Source organism: Mesocricetus auratus, unplaced genomic scaffold (assembly GCF_017639785.1).
Source record: "Mesocricetus auratus isolate SY011 unplaced genomic scaffold, BCM_Maur_2.0 Super-Scaffold_100021, whole genome shotgun sequence".
Taxonomy (NCBI): domain Eukaryota; kingdom Metazoa; phylum Chordata; class Mammalia; order Rodentia; family Cricetidae; genus Mesocricetus; species Mesocricetus auratus.
In genome coordinates, this window is record NW_024429202.1 from 28,981,368 (window position 1) to 29,000,794 (window position 19,427).

Sequence of the window (19,427 nt, forward strand, 5' to 3'; positions counted from 1 at the left end):
AATCAGGCATACTCGAAAATAAAATTTAAAATAAAATGAAATAATCTTAAAAAACAAACAACAAGCCGGGCATTGGTGGTGCATGCCTTTAATCCCAGCACTCGGGAGGAAGAGGCAGGTGGATCCCTGTGAGTTCGAGGCCAGCCTGGTCTACAAAGCTAGTTCCAGGACAGCCTCCAAAGCCACAGAGAAACCCTGTCTCGAAAAACCAAAAAAAAAAAAAAAAAAAAAAAACCACCACCAACAAAAAAACAACAGGCATGGTGACACATGTCTTTGATCCCAGCATTCAAGGAGGGAACAGAAGCAGGTAGATCTCTGTGTTGATGAGACTAGCCTGGTCTACTCCAGGCCAGCCAGGGATATACAATGAGACCTTGTCTCAAAAAAAAAAATGTCACTAGTCAGCTGGTTACAGATACTCTTCAAGGCCGGTAGTCCCAGTTTCCCAAATGCCCAAGGCCCAGGGACTGAACTAGCAGACTTATAAACCTATGGCTCTAAACCTTAAGAGGTAGGGGCCGATTGTTCCAGGCCAGAGATGTAGGGTTTCAGGCATTCAGGTTAGAAGTTTATCAAAAAAGCTTTAACTGGGGCTAGAGAGATGGTTCAGAGGTTAAGACCACTGGCTACTTTTCTAGAGGTCCTGAGTTCAATTCCCAGCAACCACATGATGGCTCACAACCATCTGTAATGAGATCTGATGCCCTTTACAGGCATGCAGCAACATGCAGGTAGAGCAGAACACTGTATATGTAGTAAATAAAGAAATCCTAAAAACACTAGTAGCCCCGCTCTTGGATGTCACTGTGACCCTCAGCTTCCAGTAGAGTGAGTGGTGGCAGCGGCAGCACCTCAAACAGTGGCATCTAAACAGGCCCCAGGTGCTGGGACCCTCAGCCCTACTGAGGTCACTGTTGTCATCTTTGGTCCTTGACAGGAGCTGGCAATACAGACACTCAGGGTGTCTCAGACTCTTGGCCATTCCCAGAGCTTTTCCAGTGACCAGGGCTGGCAGCTCCTGGTCTCCAGCTTCATGGTCCTCAGGTCCCTATCCATTCGCCTCTCTTCCCCATGGTTTGTTTCTGCCCCCGTCACTTCTGGAGCTCTTCGGCTGCCCTCTTGTGGCCGCTGCTGGTATCTTCACTGCCGTTCTATTGCCACACCCACCCTCTTCATTCATCAGCTCAACAAGCCAGGGTGATAGCAAGTAACAAAAACAGGGCCAGAGATAGCACAGTGGGTAAAGGAATTTACCCAGGGAATCTGAAGCAAATTCATTCCTGGAATCCCTGGTGGAAGAAGAGAACAAACTCCTAAAGCTGTGCATATGTGTGCAGCCAGAGGCATTGAATTCCTAGTAGCCATAGTTATGTAGGTGGTTGTGAGCCACCTGACATAGTGCTGGGAACCTGACACAAATCCAGTGGAAGAACTCTTGACTGCTGAGCCATCACTCCAGGTTGCCTTTGTCCCTCCCTGGTGGTGCACTCTTGAATCTTAGTCCTTGAGAGGTGGAAGCAAGAGGATCTGAACTTTGTCATTCTTAGTTACACAGTGAATACAAGGCCAGTCTAACTATTCTGAGACCTTGTCACACAAAACCACATAAACAATCATACCAAAACAAAACAACCTCTAAAAGAACAACCAATAAAAAAATAGGTAATTTGAAAAGACCCAGGAGAGAAACCTAGGGTTAATGTAACATTTGACAGCCAACAAAGGAGTGTCTCCTGAACAGCCTGCTCATCGCAGTTGACAGGGTTGTAACAATCATGGCAGACCCGCCTGCAAATGAAGGACCGCACTTGAACCAATCACACAGACTTTCTGCTGGGCCACCTGGAGAAGTGCTCCTTCTCTGGCCTGGGTGAGAGTTTACGGAGACTTTGATGGCAAGGAGTCAAGCCAAAGTTGTTTTGGAACAGTCATGGCTGAGTTAGCATTCTGGAGCTGGGACTACTTTAGCAGCAACTAGCTACAACTGCACCGGGGCTTACTAAACATGCGTGTGGAGTGTCCACAGTGTGTCGGTGTGGGCACTCAGCTGGGGGCTTGACTCAGTCCTTTGTGCAAGGTGGCAGTGCACCATCAAAGAATGAATGCTGTCAATTAGTCACATTCCCTACTCCCTAATGTTGTACCCTCTTACAAATATTAAAAGGGGTGTGGACAGGGGCCTAGGGAAATGGTTCAAAGGATTAAGAGCTTGCTGTGCAATCATGAGAGCATTAGTTCAGATCTTCAGCACCCATTTAAAACTCTGGGTGTCAGCTGGGTGGTAGTGAAGCACACCTTTAATCCCAGTACTCATGAAGCAGAGGCAGGAGGATCTCTGTGAGTTGAGGCCAGCCTGGTCTACAGAGCTACACAGAGAAACCCTGTCTCAAAAAAAACTCCAGGTGTGGTGGTACACATCCCAGCTTTTTAATAACGCGTTAATCACTGAACTAAAGCAACAGAAAGAAGTGATAGAACCAATAAAAAATAGTCTTTATAAAATAGTCTAGAAAAGTGAGTCTACTCCTGGGGAGTAGGGAGCAGCTGACTGCAAGAGGTACTGTATTATCTATACTAAGAAAGATGCCCAGGTGTGTAGTTTTTTTTTTTTTTTTGGCTTTGCTTTTTGTTTCTTTTGCGACATGGTCTCTCTAAGTAGTCCTAGCTGTTCTGGAACTTGTTATGTAGACCAGGCTGGCCTTGAACTCACAGAGATTCTCCCACCTCTACCTCCCAAGCACTGGGATTAAAGGCATGCACCATAATACCTGACTAAATGTTCAATTTTCAACATAAAATTACAAAGTATGTAAAAGTAAAACAAACTCTAAGATTATGATCTATTCATAGGAAAGGGAGAAGGGCAAGAGATAGAAACTACTCTTGAGGAAGCCCAGGCATTGGACCTTTTAGACCAAAATGTAATCAATGGTCTTAAATATTTCAAAAGGATTCAGAGACCATGACAAAAAGTCAAATGAAACTAAGATAATGATATGCCACCAAGTTGAGTGTCAGCAAAGAGGTAGGGAGAAAAAAGGCACAAAGCAGAAATTCTAGAGATGCAAAAGTATAAAAACTGAAACGGAAACTACATAACAAAAAATATCTTCCAAGAAAAGTAGAGACATTAAGACCTCAGAAAACCAAAGGAAGGGAAATGAGTCGATAGTGAACTTATCTCAGCAGATATACCAGATTCAATAGAGCAGGGCAACGCCTGCTAGCAAAGGAAGCCAGCTTTCTCCAGCAGAGTCTCACTGGGCAGATTAACCACACCTCAGGGTGCGCCCTATGCCCAGGGGTAGTTGACCAACACAAAATGAACGCAGTAGAAACTTTATAGACTTTTTGTCTCATTTTCCTTTGTTTGGGATTTTTTTTTGTCTTACTGGCCTTTTGCTTGTATATTTTGATTTCCATTTTTGTGGTTTTGTGTGTTTCCTGGGTCCTTTTGTTTTGTTTGTGGTTATTTTTGTTTGTTTTTTTTTTAAAGAGAGAAATCAAGAGCATAAAGTTGGCTGGGTAGGGAGGTAGGGGAGTTGGGAAGAATTAGAGAAAAACATGATCAGGATATATGAAAAAAATTTCACTTAAAAATGAGAGAAAGCCATGTCTAAGCTGAAACAAACAAAAAATGGGGTGTCAGGAGCTGGAGAGATGGTTCAATGGTGAAGAGCACTGGATGCTCCTCCAGAAGACCCAGGTTCAATTCCCAGCACCCACACTGTGACTCACAACTATCTGTAACTCCAGTTTCAGGGGATCCAACACCCTCTTATGACCTCTGCAGGGACTGAATGTCTGCAGGCCAGATACCCATAACATAAAAAAATTGTAGTAAAAGAAAACAATTTTAAAACATGGTACACCAATTAAAGGTAAGCAAAGATGACTATAATACAGTGAGTGGGGCCAGGCAGTGATGGCGCACGCCTTTAATCCCAGCACTCGGGAGGCAGAGGCAGGCGGATCTCTGTGAGTTCGAGGCCAGCCTGGGAGAGAGTGCCAGGACAGGCTCCAATACTATATGGAGAAATTCTGTCTCATGGGGAAAAAAAAAAGACAATGAATGACAACTCCTTTTTCTGTTGTCTAATTTAAAAGACAGGTGTATAGTGTAGCACTCTTAAATCTCTTCTGACTACACAACATACAAAGTCATTTATATAAAATAAAAACACAGAGGAGGGCAGTGTATAGCTGTATTGGTATACCGGCTTTTGTGTGTTTGTTTTGGGGGATGTTTTGAACTTAAGTTCTCTAGCCTAGGCTGGCCTCCAACTCTCTATGTAACCAAGGATGGCCCAATACTGCTGAGCCTCCTCTCTCCATCTCTTAAGAGCTAGAGTTACAGTCGAGTGTTACCATGTTTCATTTATAGAGTAGTTTATACAATACTGGGGATTGAACCCAGGCTGGTGGTTTGAATAAAATGTCCTCCATAGTCTCAGACGTTCAATTATTTGGTCCCCAGTTAGTGGCTCTTGGGGAGGATTAGGAGGTATGGCCTTGCTGGGGAGTATGTCACTGGGGACAGGCTTTCAGGTTTCAATACTCTGACCATCTTGAATTAGTTATATATCCTGCTTGTATTTCAAAATGCTTCTCCAGCTGCCTGCTACCTCCACTCCATCATGATGGACTCTAACGCTCTGGAAGCATAAGCTCCAAATAAACTCTTCCTTCTTTTGTTTGTTTTCGAGAAAGCGTTTCTCTGGGGCTTTGGAGGCTGCCCTGGAACTGGCTTTTATAGACCAGGCTGGTCTCAAACTCACAGAGTTCCACCTACCTCTGCCTCCCGAGTGCTGGGATTAAAGGTGTGTACCACCTTTAATGACTAGGCTGCCTTAGTCATGGTGTTTTATCATAGCATGAAAAGTAACTAATACCCCAGTATTAATGACTAATTAATTACTAATGTATTATAACATAGTCTATGCAAAAAAAAATCTACCAAATGAGCTTTGTCCTCAGCTCCAGATTTGTTAAAAAAACAAAACAAAACAAAACAAAAAAAACTCTATATTTGCCGGGCAGTGGTGGCGCACGCCTTTAATCCCAGCACTCGGGAGGCAGAGGCAGGCGGATCTCTGTGAGTTCGACGCCGGGCTGGACCGAAAGCCTCCAAAACAATACAGAGAAACCCTGTCTCGTAAAAACAAACAAACAAAACAAAACAAAAAAAACCCAAACCTCTATATTTAAAAATGTTCATTGGTGTTTTGCCTGTATGTATGTCTGTGTGAGGGTATCAAAAGCCCTGGAACTGGAGTTACAGACAGGTGTGAACTACTGTGTGCAAGCTGGGAATCGAACCCAGGTAGGACCTCTGGAAGAGCAGCCATGCTCCTAACTACTGAGCCATCCTTCCAGCCCCTAAGACTTATTATTTTGTGTGTATGGATATTTTGTTTGCCTGCACGTATGTGTGCACCACATGTGAACCCAGTACTCTTGGAGGTCAGAAGGGGGCATTAAATTCCCTGGGACTGAAGTTACAGAACATTGTGAGCCACAGTGCGGGGACTAGAAATTGAACCCGGGTCCTCTGGAAGAGCAGTCAGTGCTCTTAACCACTGAGACATCTCCCCAGATCCCCAGATTTCCAGATAATATTTAAACTACATTAGTATACTTTTTAACAGCTATGACAAAGATAGACTTTATTCAAGGGGATCAAGTTGTTATGTACAGAGACCACATTCAAAGTGACAGATTGTATGTGAATACATACAGTTTTTCTCATCTAAAATTAAGGAATCTTTGACATCTACAAATATTAATTATAATTATCTAAAAACAGAGCCCTAGAATATATGAAGGAAGCTACCAGAACTGAAGGAAGAAAAGACAGGCAATGGTAGTTGGTGGCTGTCATATAGTACAACTATAGCTGGGGGTATAGTTCTATGGTAGAGCACCTGCTTAGCAGAGAGGCCCTGGATTCCATGCCCAGCAGCACGAAAGAAAGAAAACCATAAAAATAAAGAAGAAAATAAACTAGACAGAACATCAAAAGAGAATAAAAGGCCAGAGAGGTCTCAGGTCTACAATGCCAGCACTCTGGAGGTAGAAGCAGGAATTTGGTAAGTTTGAAGTCATCTGGGACTAGACAGCGAGTTCCAGGCCAGCCTGGGACAAGAGTAAGACCCCACCTCAAGGAAATCAGTGACCAAATGAGACAGAGACAGAGAGACAGACGCCCTACCCACTTTGCTTTCCAGCATGAACCATACCAGGCACCTCACAACTGCCTGTAACTCCAGTACTGGTGACCCAACACCCTCTTCTGGACCCTGCACAGACTCACAAGCATACACATACACACTGTGGTGGTCTGAATGAGAAACACCTCTCATGGGCTCAGGTACTTGAAAGCTTGGTCCTGCTGGCGGTGTTTCTCAGGGAGGTCTTGCTGGAGGAGATGTCACTGGAAACAGACTCTCAGAGTACACAGCCTTCTCCTACTCAGTTTGCTTCTTCTGCTCTGTGTGTTTTGTGTTTGCTGTTAACAGGTGTGATCTCTCAGCTTCCTGCTCCAACCGCTGTGACTGATGCCATGCTTTCCAACCATGACGGACTCCCCCAACCCCGCTTTTTAAGACAGGGCCTCTCTATTATGTAGCTCTCTCTGGCTGTCATGGAACTTGCTAGATAGACCAAGCTGACCTCAAAAAGATCCACCTGCCTCTGACTCCTGAGTGCTGAGATTAAAGGTGTGCACCATCACATCATGCCCACCCATGTTGGGCTCTTAACTCTCTGAAACTGTAAATCCCAAATAAACTTTTTCTTAACTATTAAGTCCCCTTGGTTATGTTCTTTTATCACAGCTACAGAAAAGTAACTAACACAGACATAGTTAAAATATTTTAAAGGAAACCATGGGATCTAAAACACTATAGAACAACTGGATCTAACCACACTTCCATCTTGTATCAGCTGAATGCACGTAACCCTCAAGGACACGGTGCCATTCTCCATGAATGAGCCATACAAGGCCTTGTATACAAATATCTATGACAGCATTATTCATACCAGCTAAAAGGAGAAACAGCCCAAATGCCCGTCAGTGGTTGAATGGATAAACTGAATGCGGTATTAGCCACATAAAGAAATATTGTTCAGCAATAAAGAAGCGGTGAAACACAGACAAATGCTACAACATAGATGAACCTGTCAAAGAGCCCACTCATAAAAGACTACAGACCGCATGAATGAAATGTCCAGAATAGGTCAATCCACAGAACAGAAAGCAGATTAGTAACTGCCTCCAGGTGGGAGAGAGGAGAGATGTTGGGTGTGGTGGCAAAGGCATGCATGTACCTTTTTTGGCAGCGATGGACAGGCAGCATCATCCTATTGACTACACATCCCGAGCAGGCCGAGTGCGGTGTGAGAACCACACGCCTCAGCGACGCTCTGCAGGGAAAGTACATGCAGAGCCTTGTGGGGCACAGTGATATCTGCACCATTACCACAGAGTCTGCAGCAGGAGGTGTAATTCAATGATTGTGAGGTTATCCTTGGCAGCACAGTGAGGAAGGAAAAAGGAGGGGGGAGGGAGAAGGAACCCAGACAGCAAAATTCAACATCACTGTTGCTGCTCAACAAAGGGCAAACGAGCCCAATGCTGAAAACACATGTCAAACAAAGTCATACACAGAAGACTGGGGTTCAGTTCCCAGCACCCACATAGTGGCACATGACTCTGTAACTAGTTACAGGGGAATCCGATGCCCTCTTCTGGTCCTTGAGGGTACTGCATGTATTTAGCACACAGACATACATGTACACAAAATATCCATACACATAAAGATATTTATTTTTAAAATGTCCCACATTGTACAGCTGGTAGAGAGGCAAGAGAGAAAGTGATAACGCTTCTGGGAAAACTCCGTTAGTAATCATGCCTCACAAGTGCAGGAGAGAAGTCATAAAACTTCTCTTTAAAAAGACAGTTTATTTGAGGATTTTAAAGTAGCAAACGAGTCTGTAACATCTGCTGAAGATGAGCGAACATCTACTGAGATGATAAATCAAATATAAAAGGAAACTGCTGATGTGGGGATGAGAAGAATTTCATGTGGCAGGGGCTGCATGTGGCAGGGGCGGGCGGGCGTTTCCTCCCTTTAGATGGTTTCTTTTCTGAGCACAAGTGCTCTCTGTGTCACCCTGACAGTGCAGAGCCACTAAGTTTAGGCAGCATAACAGCAGCCTTTGTTCTGTCCACCGTGGTTCCGCTGTTCCCATTTTGGCTTCTTCTCCAGATCAGCCAGAGGCAGGCAGACTCTGGTTTTGCAAGTTCAGCAGTGCTCCACCCCAGGAATTGTGGTGGGGGTGGGGAGGTGATCCCAAATGTGGACCAGAGGAGAAAATGTGTCACCACTCACTGCAAAAATGACATGACATCCCAGCCCCTCTTCACCCACACAAAGAGGCTTGTGTGTCTTGACCACATTGATGAGCTAGTTCTCTTGAGTCACTCAGACACAGATGAAGTGTCTCTGTGCCAGGCACCCAGCCTAGAGCCTGGCTCAGAAGGGATCTCGGAGAGTTAGGGGCCATTGTTCTCTAATGTGCAATATACTACACACAGCGCACAGGTGCAGATCAAGTCAAACTTGAAATTAATGTACAATGTACACACAAAGAAGCATACTCAAGTGAGAAGACAACAAAATCAGTGAATTTTCTAATTAAAAAGTGTGTGTGTGTGTGTGTGTGTGTGTGTGTGTGTGTGTGTGTGTGTGTACACACCACGGCACACATGTGGAGTGAGAGAACAACTTGCAGGAGTCTCTCCTTCCACCATGTAGACCCCGGGTAGCTGTGTTAGTCAAGGTTTCCTAGAGGAACAAAACTTACAGAATGAATATATATATACATACATATATGTGTATATATATATATATACACACACATACATATATATGATTTATTAGAGTGGCTTACAGGCTTACAGGTAGTCCAACAATGGCTGTCTATCAACAGAAGGTTCAAGACCCCAGTAGGTGTTCAGTCCATGAAGAAGGAAATCTCAGCTGGTCTTCAGTACATGTCAGAAAGCAGAAGACAGTGAAGGGATGGGCTCGCCAGTGAGGGAGTAAGCCGGCAAAGACAGCAAGCTTCCTTATTCCATGTCCTTTATATAGGTTGCCCACAGAAAGTGTGAGCCAGATTAAAGGTGGGCCTTACTACCTCAGAAAATCCAGATCTTTTGAAGTGGGTCTTCCCACTTCCAACGATTTAATTAAGAAAAAAATCCCTATGTGGGGTAATAGTGGTGCACACCTTTAATCTCAGCACTCAGGAGGCAGAGGCAGGCAGATATCTGTAAGTTTGAGGACAGCCTGATATGCACAGCTAGTCCTAGGACAGCTAGGGCTGTTACACAGAGACACCCTATTTCAAAACCAAACGAAGAAGAAGAAGAAGAAGAAGAAGAAGAAAAGAAAAATAAATCCTGCGGGGCAGTGGTGGCTCACTCCTGTAATCCCAGCACTCGGAAGGCAGAGGCAAGCAGATCTCAGAGAGAGAGAGAGAGAGAGAGAGAGAGACAGAGAGAGAGAGAGACAGAGAGAGAGACAGAGAGACAGAGAGACAGAGAGACAGAGAGAGATGAAGGAATCTTCCTTCTCCAGGCGGGCACCGACTGAGCCTGGGGATGTTCTCACCTCACGACACATCCACAGAGCCACAATGACAGCTCAATATGGAACCAAATCCTCACCTTCCAGATTCAGGTATGGCCGCTCCATCACACCCTCCTTCTCCTTCCTCGAATTTAAAAGGAAAATTCTGGTGTTAGTGTTGGTGTAGATAGAGGCTAGGTCCACTAAGTTCAGGAAAAGAGGCCCTGCCTGGCAGGAAACACAAGGAAGCTCAGGATATGCTCACTATTCAAGCGAGTAGAGAACAGTCATGGCTGGTGAGTAGGCTCAGTGGATAAAAGGGATTGCTGTGTAAGTCCAACCACCCAGGTTCCACTTCTTGGAACCTACCATGTGAGCAAAGAACCAACTTCTCAAGATGTGGTCTGACCTCCACACATGCAACCCCTCCCCCACATATACAAGGGCTGTGTGGGTGCTGGGAACTGAACCCAGGACCTCTGCAAGAGCAATAACTGCTCCTAACCATTGAGATACTTTTTCAGCTCATGCCTTTTTTTTAATGTGGGTGAAAGGGCACATCTAAATTTCTAGAATTCAGCTGTACAGCCCTCCAGTTGCTGTCACTGTGTCTTCAAAAGACCATTCCATCTTTCTATCAGGCCAGTTGCTTCAGGATGGTGGGAATATAGTAAGATCAGTGGATTCCATGACGAGGGACTCATTGCTTCACTTCTCTGGCTGTGAAGTGAGTTCCTTGGTCAGAAGCAATACTGTGTGAAATATCATGATAGTGGATAAGGCATTGTGTAAGTCCACTGATGGTGGTTTGGACAGAAGTATTATATGCAGAAAAGGCAAATCCATAACCAGAAGTACTCCAGTAAGGACAAAGTGTTGTCCTTTCCACGGAGGAAGTGGTCCAATGTAGTTAGTCAACCTGCTACCATGTTACAGGAGGGGGATGTGCCCATCTGGAGCTCAGTGTGGGTCTCTGTTGTTGGCAGTCCTGGCACTCGGCAGTAGCTATAACCAGGTCAGCCTTGATGACTACAAGTTCATGTTGTCTAGCCCATGCATAATCTCCATCTCTACAACCATGTTCACAGGCCCATGAGGCAATGGCAGTGATGGCTGGGGAAACAGGCTGACTGTCCACAGGATGGGTCATCCTATCTTCTTGGTTACTGAAATCCTCCTCTGCTGGTCACCTTTTGATGAGCACTTATAGGACACATCCCATGTTTCTTCACATCCTATGGCCATTTGGAAATCTATCCAAATACTTCTTCCCCAGATGTCTTTCTCACCAATTTTCTAAACATGCTCTTTCCAAGTCCCTGACCATCCCAGCAATCCATTGGCCACAGCCCATGAATCAGTGAACATTTGCAGGTCTGGTCATTTCTCCTTCCAAACAAAATGTATTACTATGTGTACTTCCTGAAGTTCTGCCCACTGAAGATTTCCCTTTGTTTGTGTCTTTCAGGGTTGTCCTAGAAAGGGATTGTAATGCTGCAAATGTCAACTTCTGGGTTGTGCCTGTATAATGTGAAGAACCATCAGTTAACTAGGCCCTAGTATTTTCTTCCTCAATCAAATGATCACAGGGCACATCCCATGAGGCTATTTGTGCACACTTGGTAGCAGACGGCATTGTAGGCATTGTAACTAGAATAGCAACCATAAGCATTTGGCCAACTTCTTCATGTAAATTCTTTGTGCCTTCAAGACATTTCATGTATATACCAGTTTCATTTGATAATGGATTGCTCTTGTGCACATTCTATTTTATGACTTGGTAAATCAGAAAACACCCAGATCATGATGGGCAATTCAGGTTGCATGGTAATTTGATGGCTCATTGTCAAATGCCCAGTTTCCACTAAGGTCCAATAGCAGACCAAGAGCTGTCTCTCAAAGAGAGAATCATTGTCTTCAGATGATAGGGCCTTTCTCCAAAATCCCAAAGGTCTCTTTTGTGATTCACCTATAGGGACCCTCCAAACAGCATCTCTATCTGCCACTGATACCTCCAATTCCATCGGGTCTGATGGATCATAAGGTCCAAGTGGTAGAACGTGCACAGCAGCCTGGACCTGTTGAAGAGCCTTTTCTTGTTCCAGACCCCACTCAAAGCTAGCAGCTTTTCAAGTCACTTGGGGGCAGATTAACACACCCAAGGGAACAAAGTGTTGTCTGCAGAATCCAAACAGGCACACTAAACATTGTGCTTTTTTCCTAGTGGAGTATCTCTGCATGCTTCACGGCACTGGACTCCTAAGAATTTCAGTGAGGTAGAAGGCATTTGTATTTTGGTTGGATTTATTTCCTATCCTCTGATGCACATATGTGTTACCAATAGATCTAATCAGCATAATGTCATCAATACAGTGCACCAATGTGATATTTTGTGGAAGAAACAGACATCAAGATCCCGTCTAAGTTGTGACACAGGGCAGGAGAGCTAATATAACCTTGAAGTAAAACTGTAAAGGTATACTGCTGACCTTGCCAGCTGAAAGCAAATTGCTTCTAATGGTCCTTATGGACAGGTTTCAAGAAAAAGGCATTTGCTAAATGAATAGCTACATTCTATGAACCTGGAGATATGTCACTCTGCTCAAGTAAGGACACCACATCTGGTGTAGCAGCTGCAATTGGACTTACTACCTGACTGAGTTTAAGATAGTCCACTGTCATTCTCCTCAATCCATCTGTCTTCTGCACTGGTCAGACAGGAGAGTTGTGGTAGAATCACCACCCCTGCATCTTTCAAGTCTTTGATGGTGGCACTAATATTTGTGGTTCCTCCAGGGATACGATAATGTTTTTGATTCACTATTTTCTTTGGCAAAAGCAACTTTAAAAGCTTCCATTCAGTCTTTCCAACTATAATGGCCCTCACTCTACAAGTCAGGGAACCAATGCGAGATTCTGCCAATTTCTAAGTATATCTATCCCAGTTATATATTATGGGACTGGGAAATGACTACTGGATGAGTTCAGGGATCCACTGGGCCTACTGTGAGTTGGACTTCAGCCAAGACTCCATTAATCACATGGCCTCCATAAGCCCCTACTTTAGCTAGAGGTTCACATTGGTTTTTGGGATCTCCGAGAATCATCGTCAATTCAGAACCAGTATTCAACAGACCTCAGAAAGTCTGACTATTTCCTTAGTCCAGTGTATAGTTACCTTTCACAAAGACCATAGGTCTCTCTGGGAAGGACTGGAGAAAGGCTAACAATAAAAGTTTTAGGTGTTTTACCATGGTCCTTCTCAGAGGAACCTGGATGTCTCTTCATTCTAAGGGTTCTGGGTCTGGCTCAAGTCTAGAAATTGATTCATCAGCTAACATTTCCTTTCACCACAATCTAATGAAGCCTTCCTTCCATTCAAGATTTTCCCCCTTACACAGATAGAACAAAAAATGCAGTAGGACTCTTACCTATTTCATGCCTGGAAACATCATGATTTACTAGCGAGTTTCAAAGGTCCATACCAGACATGGCACAGTAAAATCAACCTTGCCAAGCTGATGATTACATGTTAGGGCACTATGAATATTGTCTTGTCTCTGAGGCCCATTACAATAACTATGATCACCTTGCCTTTGGTGATTCAGTGCTGTCACGTAGCCCCTGCTGCCTCAGGTCCCAATTAAAACCACTACATTTAATTCATCCAATTGACCAGTATCACCTCCAACCCTAAGGTCTGGCACAAGAAAAGGAGCAACAACAAAACTCTTCAGATGTGCTGGGACCCCTCTCACCCTTTTGTGTCTTGTAGGATTAGTGAAGGGCGTGTCTTCTGGGCCTTCCCATTGTGGAGGATTAGGTTCTACACAGCGTACCCACTCTAGCACCGCAATTTCCCTGACCCTTAAATTCCCTTCATCAACACTAAACCAAGGGATATCAGACATCTCCAAGTATTTTTCAATAGGTCATCTTTTGACAAATGCTTCAGCCAACAATTCAAACAAAGTTTGCTTGCCTTTTGTTTTTCAAGGCAGGGTTTCTCTGTGTAGCCCTGGCTATCCTAGAGCTCATTTTGTAGACCAGGTGCTGGGTTGAAGGTGTGTACTACCACCACCAGCCTTGTTCCTTGTTTTTTTGAGACAGGGGTTCTCTACATAACCTTAGCTGTCCTGGAACTTACAAGCTTGCGTGGTGATTCATGTCTTTAGGTCCAGCACCCAGAGAAGGCAGAAGCAGGCAGATCTCTGAGTTGGAGGTTGGCCTGGTCTACAGAAACCAAAAGCAAACAACAACAGCAAAGATAGACTTTGCCTTCTGACTTCTCCCTGTCTCAGCCTCCTGAGTGTGGGATTATGGGTGCCTGTCACCACACTTAACTAAATACATGATTTTCATACTGTCACTAGGCCAAGGTGGGAACCACAAGGTTTCTACACTGTCGCTCTACAGGTGTCGCCTTTGTAATTAATCAGTGCCTTACTGAAGATGCTCTGAGATTATATAAGCATCCACTGATGATTCTTGCCTGGAAAGATTTTCATTGCAGTGACTGAAAACTAGTTTTGTTTATTTTTTAAAATAACTTTCAGTACTTTGGACAAATCAAACTGAAATACAGACCATCAAGAAAAATCTACAATTAAAACATTCCCAATTAAAGTATAGTCAAACATGATTATGTCATTTGGATCCCAGGAACCTTCCTCTATGATGGAAGAAGAGAACTGACTCCCAAAGGTTGTTCTCTGACTCCACATATACAAGTGTGCCCATAAGTACCCACATACATGCAAAATAAATAAATGTAAAATAAAATGAAATAAAATGACACCCCCAAAGTCATTCTCAAAGATGAAAAAGTAAATCTGGCCATGATGGCCCATGCCTTTAATCCCAAGCACTTGGGAGACAGAGGCGGACAGATCTCTGTGAGATCAAGGCCAGCCTGGTCTAGGTTACAGACATAAAAGGACCCCGTTTAAACTAAACAAAATGAGATGGGAAGGAAGTCAGGCACCTGGCAGTGGGGGTGGCAGTAAAGCTTGCCTGTATCTGCAAGCCTACAAGTGTGCTTCCAAGAGACGAGAAAGGTGACTTCTAGAAGCCTCCGCTTCTATTCAAGCCATCTCCAATGTTAGCTACAGGCTACGTTTGCATGCTGGAAGAATCTAATTTTAGAAGGAGCTAAAAAATCAGCTAGGAGTGGGCACAGCAGGAATCCAGTCCGAAGACCATGAGGCCTCCTGGGGCCTTGCCCATGTCTTCTCTTAAGAAGCTCTCAGAGCATCTTCCATAAGGCAGAGGGTGGACCTAGGCCTTGTGTCACCAGGAGTCTCAAGCAGCCCCGACCTTCTGCAGGTGAGGTACCTGCTCGGCTGCTTAAGCACACAACCTGCCTGCCACTGGTGCTAATATCCTGTGGCTTAATTAGCGAACCATGCTGGGAGCACAGTCATTAACCCAGCTAAAATACAGTAACAGGTAGACCGAATCCCCAAAGCTCAAAGGCGGGCCAACTTAGAAACAAAAGGAACGGGGCTCAGGAGTAGTTTGGTCTGCTGCTTCAGCAGACCTGAGTTCTGTTCCTATCACCCACATCAGGCAGCTCACAACTGCCTGTAACTCTTAACTTCAGGAATCCTACAGTCTCTTCCTGGCTTCTGTGGGTACCTGCGAGTATACACCCCCACACACATATACATGTAATTAAAAAATGCAAGGGTGGGTTGGAAAGACTAGTTCAGAGTACTAGTAACCCCAAAAGCAGCAGCAGCAGCAGCAGGTGGTGGAGAGTCTCCTTCTGGCCCAATCAGTGCGCTCCTGAGACCCATGAACCATCGCTACTGCTTCTTGGGTACCTAAGTCTGGCTGCTTCAAATGCCTTTCTCTCCAAGGCCTTCGTTCACCCACAAAACAATGTATACACTTTTTATTTTTGTATACAGGTGGCTATTTTCAGGTTTTCGACCATCCCTTGGCTGACATTCCTTGACTACATGAACATTTTCAACGAAGTCGGGCCCAGGGGAGCCGAGTTCAGTCTGGTAGCATCTCATTGTTTCTCCCCAGCCTTCAACCAGCATGGCAGCTGGCTGAGACACTAATGACTTCAAGGACACAGGTAACTTTCCAGCCGCTAAGACGACAAAAGCCATCAGACATTCGGCAAGCGACGGCAAAGCAAGGGCCCTAGGACTATGGCATTCGCAGCTGTCACAATGCGAACAAATGTGCATCTGAGAATCACCAAGAGCTAAGGAGAAGCTGTCACTAGAATGCTAGAACATAGGAGACAAAGGCCTCCTGTGGCCACACTGAGAGACAGAATCAAAATTTAACCTCTACTCGTTCCCTTTCCCTTCCCAAATCCCTTATGACTCAGCCAGGCAGAACCTAGCCCCCTGTTTCACTCACAGGTGAAGGTCTGCACCTATCTCATCTCAGAGGCCCCCCTCCCCCGCCCCCGCCGTCGGTGCGGCACCATCTAGCACCCCTTCTTCCTGGGCTAGTGCTTCCCCCAAATCCAGCAAAGCCAAGGTTCCCCCCCTTCCCCCCTCTCCATCCTGGTCTCACACTGTGATCTCAATACGCCACCTCCCACTTTTTTGTTGTTGTTCTTTTAATTTCCCGACTTTATGGAAAAGAAAATAATTATAGAAAACCCAAAGCGCTCTGAGCAGCAATGTCAACAGCGTCAAGATTAATGCAGAAAATTACAGCTGTCTTGCTCTTCTGAACATTGCTGTAGCAACACGCCATAATCCCAGCATCGTGTTTTATGCGTTCTTTTAAACAAATATTTACTGGCTTGGAACGCTAGCGAGGGCAGTGACTCTGGTCAGGGAGGCCTCAGCTCACAATCTGAAACTGGATTACAGGAGTTTACTCAAAAGTAAGGCAGACCCCAGTGTCGCAAGCTCTCCATCCATCAAACTGAGTAGGGCCCGGGAAACAGCGAACGTTTCCGGGAAGACAAACAACAACTAATTTTTATGCCCTGGGAAACGTCAAGAAACAAAACACCACCAAACCCAGAAACCATCAAGCCAGACCTTGGCATAGGGTACATTTGGCGGGAGAGGGCTGTATTCTGTTGGGCTAACCTGGGCATAGAGGACGGCCTTGGCCTACAACTGAGGGCTAACCCAGGAAAACTTGAAAAGGAATCCACATCCCAGCACTCGGGAAGCAGAGGCAGGCGAATTTCTGTGAGTTCGTGGCCAGCCTGGTCTACAGAGCGAGTTCCAGGACAGCCTCCACAACAATACAGAGAAACCCTGTCTCGAAAATAAAAACAAGGAATCCAGGCAGTTGCACTGGAACCGACTCCCAGGCCCCGAGGAACTCACCGGGAAAACGAAGCTTTGGGGCCTACCCCGCGAGCGAGCCAGTCTGATGGAGGCCTACTCCTGGGAGCCGGGACTCAGTGCCTCAGGAGGAGGACCGGGCGTCGGGGGGGCGGGTGGTGGTTAATGGAAGCACCGGGGGAACCTCAACAGCTGGAGCAGGCTACCAGGATGGCGGGTGCGGGGGGCGCGGGGCCAGGCAGGCGTGAGGGGCGGGCGACCTTCCGCGGAGGCCACCGGGCCCGCCAGGCGCCGCATACTCACCGTTACAACAGGTGGCTTCCACGCACGTGTTCCGGTCACGTGCCCCGCGTCCACGTGCCCGCCGCTGTGCGCAGGTCCGGGGGGTGGGTGCCTCGGCCGCCGCCGCCCGCGGGACGCAGCTTCTGGGTTTCAGCCCGCGCTCCCCGACCCGGACCCGGGACGAGTGGCTTCCTCCGGGCCCGTGGGGAGAAGGGGAGGTGTCGGCATTTGAACTCAGGACCGAGAGTTGGCGTTCGGCGTTCCGACGAACCGATTTTCTTTTCCCCCTCCAAGTCGGGATGCTACAGGGTGGGTGTGGACCGTGAATATGGGCCGCGTTCCGCGTGGAGAACAGATCTGGGCGTACAGCCGCGTGGTCACGCAAGCACGAGTGGGTGAAGGCCTGAGGGGGGCCAAGGAACGCTGGCTGAGCCCGGCCCCTGCATCTGACACTGAGCCAGGCTGTTCACACATTATTCCAGTTTAGTCTCAGCCGGCCCCGTCTCCAGTGAAAACCCGAGCCCCACGCTCTGAGGAGATGCGGCTTACTTAGGCATCACGCGTGACTAATTAATGATCTGCCTGCCCTGTTCTCCAGGCAGGAGGGCCGTGGAGCTAAGCTGAGCTTTGCCTTCTTGGGTGACCAGGATCACAGCTGCCCTGGTGTGCTGGGGGAGCCCTCTTGTTTGACTTTTGTTTCTTTTAATGGGCCAGCTAATTCATCCGACTTGCAGTTGTCACGGGCATTTCTACTTTTAATTGAATTAGTTGCCTTTTGAGACAGGCACTCTTTGTATACCTCAGGCTGACCTCGAACTCCAATTAAAAACTCCAATCCTCCCGCCCCCAGCCTCATGAGGGCAGGGTTTACTCAAGGAATCAGCCCTGTCCTTTCTGAATTCCTCCCTGTTTATTTGGAACGCGCCTGCCATCTTAAACGTTTAGGCAGGTCTCTCTTTACGAGCACACTTTCTAGAGACACAGCCAAACCCGGCAAAATGAGAATACTCTACAAAGGGTAACTCCACGGACAAACTGCTTCCAGAAATAAGACCGCATTTGCTGTTTGCCGCCCGCTAGAGGGCGCTTGTACCCAGCCGGCTTTCAGATATGAAACAGGCTCGAGGGCCCCCTGCTGGGCCCCAAGAGCCACTCACCGATTATGAGAACCCAGCTTGAGCCCAGGGCTGTTGTTTCCATTGGCCGTCTCTCTTCACATCTCCCAGGAAGTTTCTTTTAATTTAGGGACTCCCTGTGTTCAGGTTTTGTGTCTTTAGGGCCTTTGCATTCACCCAGGGGGGTCCTGGGAAGAGTGGAAAAGGAGGTTTGGCAAACCAGACTGATTCAGACTTGCCGGTCCCTTCCCCAGCTGAAGATGACGCTTCTCTTAGGCTCTGCTGCCTTTGGTGCTGTGGAATATTTGTTTACACTATAAGGATGTGTCTCTGCCTAGGGCGCCTTCTGACTGGTTTAATAAAGAGCTAAATGGCCAATAGCTAGACAGGAGAGACTAGGAGGGACTTCTGGGGAGGGGGAGGAACTCGGTGGGAAGAAGGATCTAGGAGGGCCGGAGATACCAGGAAGACACTGAAGAGGTGGGATTTACGGTACAGAGTAGAGGTGACCGAGGCACATGGTAACTGTAGATTAATAAAAGCCGGCTAATTTAAGTTACAAGAGCTAGTGGGACCAGCCTAGGCAAAATGGTCAAGCTTTCATGATTAGTAAGAAGTCTCCAAATCGTTTGTAAGTTGGTAGCTGACAAAACTCTCCCTCTCCCTCTCCCTCTCCCTCTCCCTCTCCCCCTCCCCCTCCCCCTCTCCCTCTCCCTCTCCCCTCCCCTCCCTCTCCCTCTCCCCTCCCCCTCCCCCTCTCCCTCTCCCTCTCCCTCTCCCTCTCCCTCTCCCTCTCCCCTAGCCCAAGCTGATCTGGAACTCACTGTACAGCCTAGGGTAACCTCTAGCTCACTGCAATCCTTCCCCAGTCTCCCAAATGCTGGATTACAGAGGTTAGCTACCACCTCTGCCTGTGACTTGATCTCTTAACCCAGAAAACACGTACCTAGCTTTAGGGCCTAAAGTGTAGGTTAAAGCAGGTACTGTCCAGACAGAACAGTGCTTAGCACTCCTCGTTTGCCCTTCCAGAGCCACCCTGAGCTGTGCTGGGGGCCCGGGGAGGCGAGTTACTTTTCCCCCACATCTGTATCAAAGGACTGCCTCTAGCTGCCGGT

The 19,427-nt window shown here is 46.5% G+C and overlaps 1 protein-coding gene across 8 annotated transcripts in view; it reads right to left on the reverse strand.

Annotated features, from left to right (window-relative positions):
- Positions 1-17,238, reverse strand: part of Fam178b (family with sequence similarity 178 member B) — a 110,112-nt gene extending 92,874 nt beyond the window's left edge. For 6 of the 8 annotated variants that reach the window (XM_040729353.1, XM_040729349.1, XM_040729348.1 and 3 more), the window contains exons 1-2: positions 16,958-17,212; positions 9,740-9,786 (exon numbers count right to left, since the gene is read on the reverse strand). In XM_040729353.1, the coding sequence (XP_040585287.1) occupies positions 9,740-9,767 (28 nt within the window). In that variant the 5' untranslated portion in view covers positions 9,768-9,786; positions 16,958-17,212. The other 2 variants (XM_040729351.1, XM_040729350.1) reach the window with 2 other exon arrangements.
- Between the last annotated feature and the right edge of the window lie 2,189 nt (positions 17,239-19,427).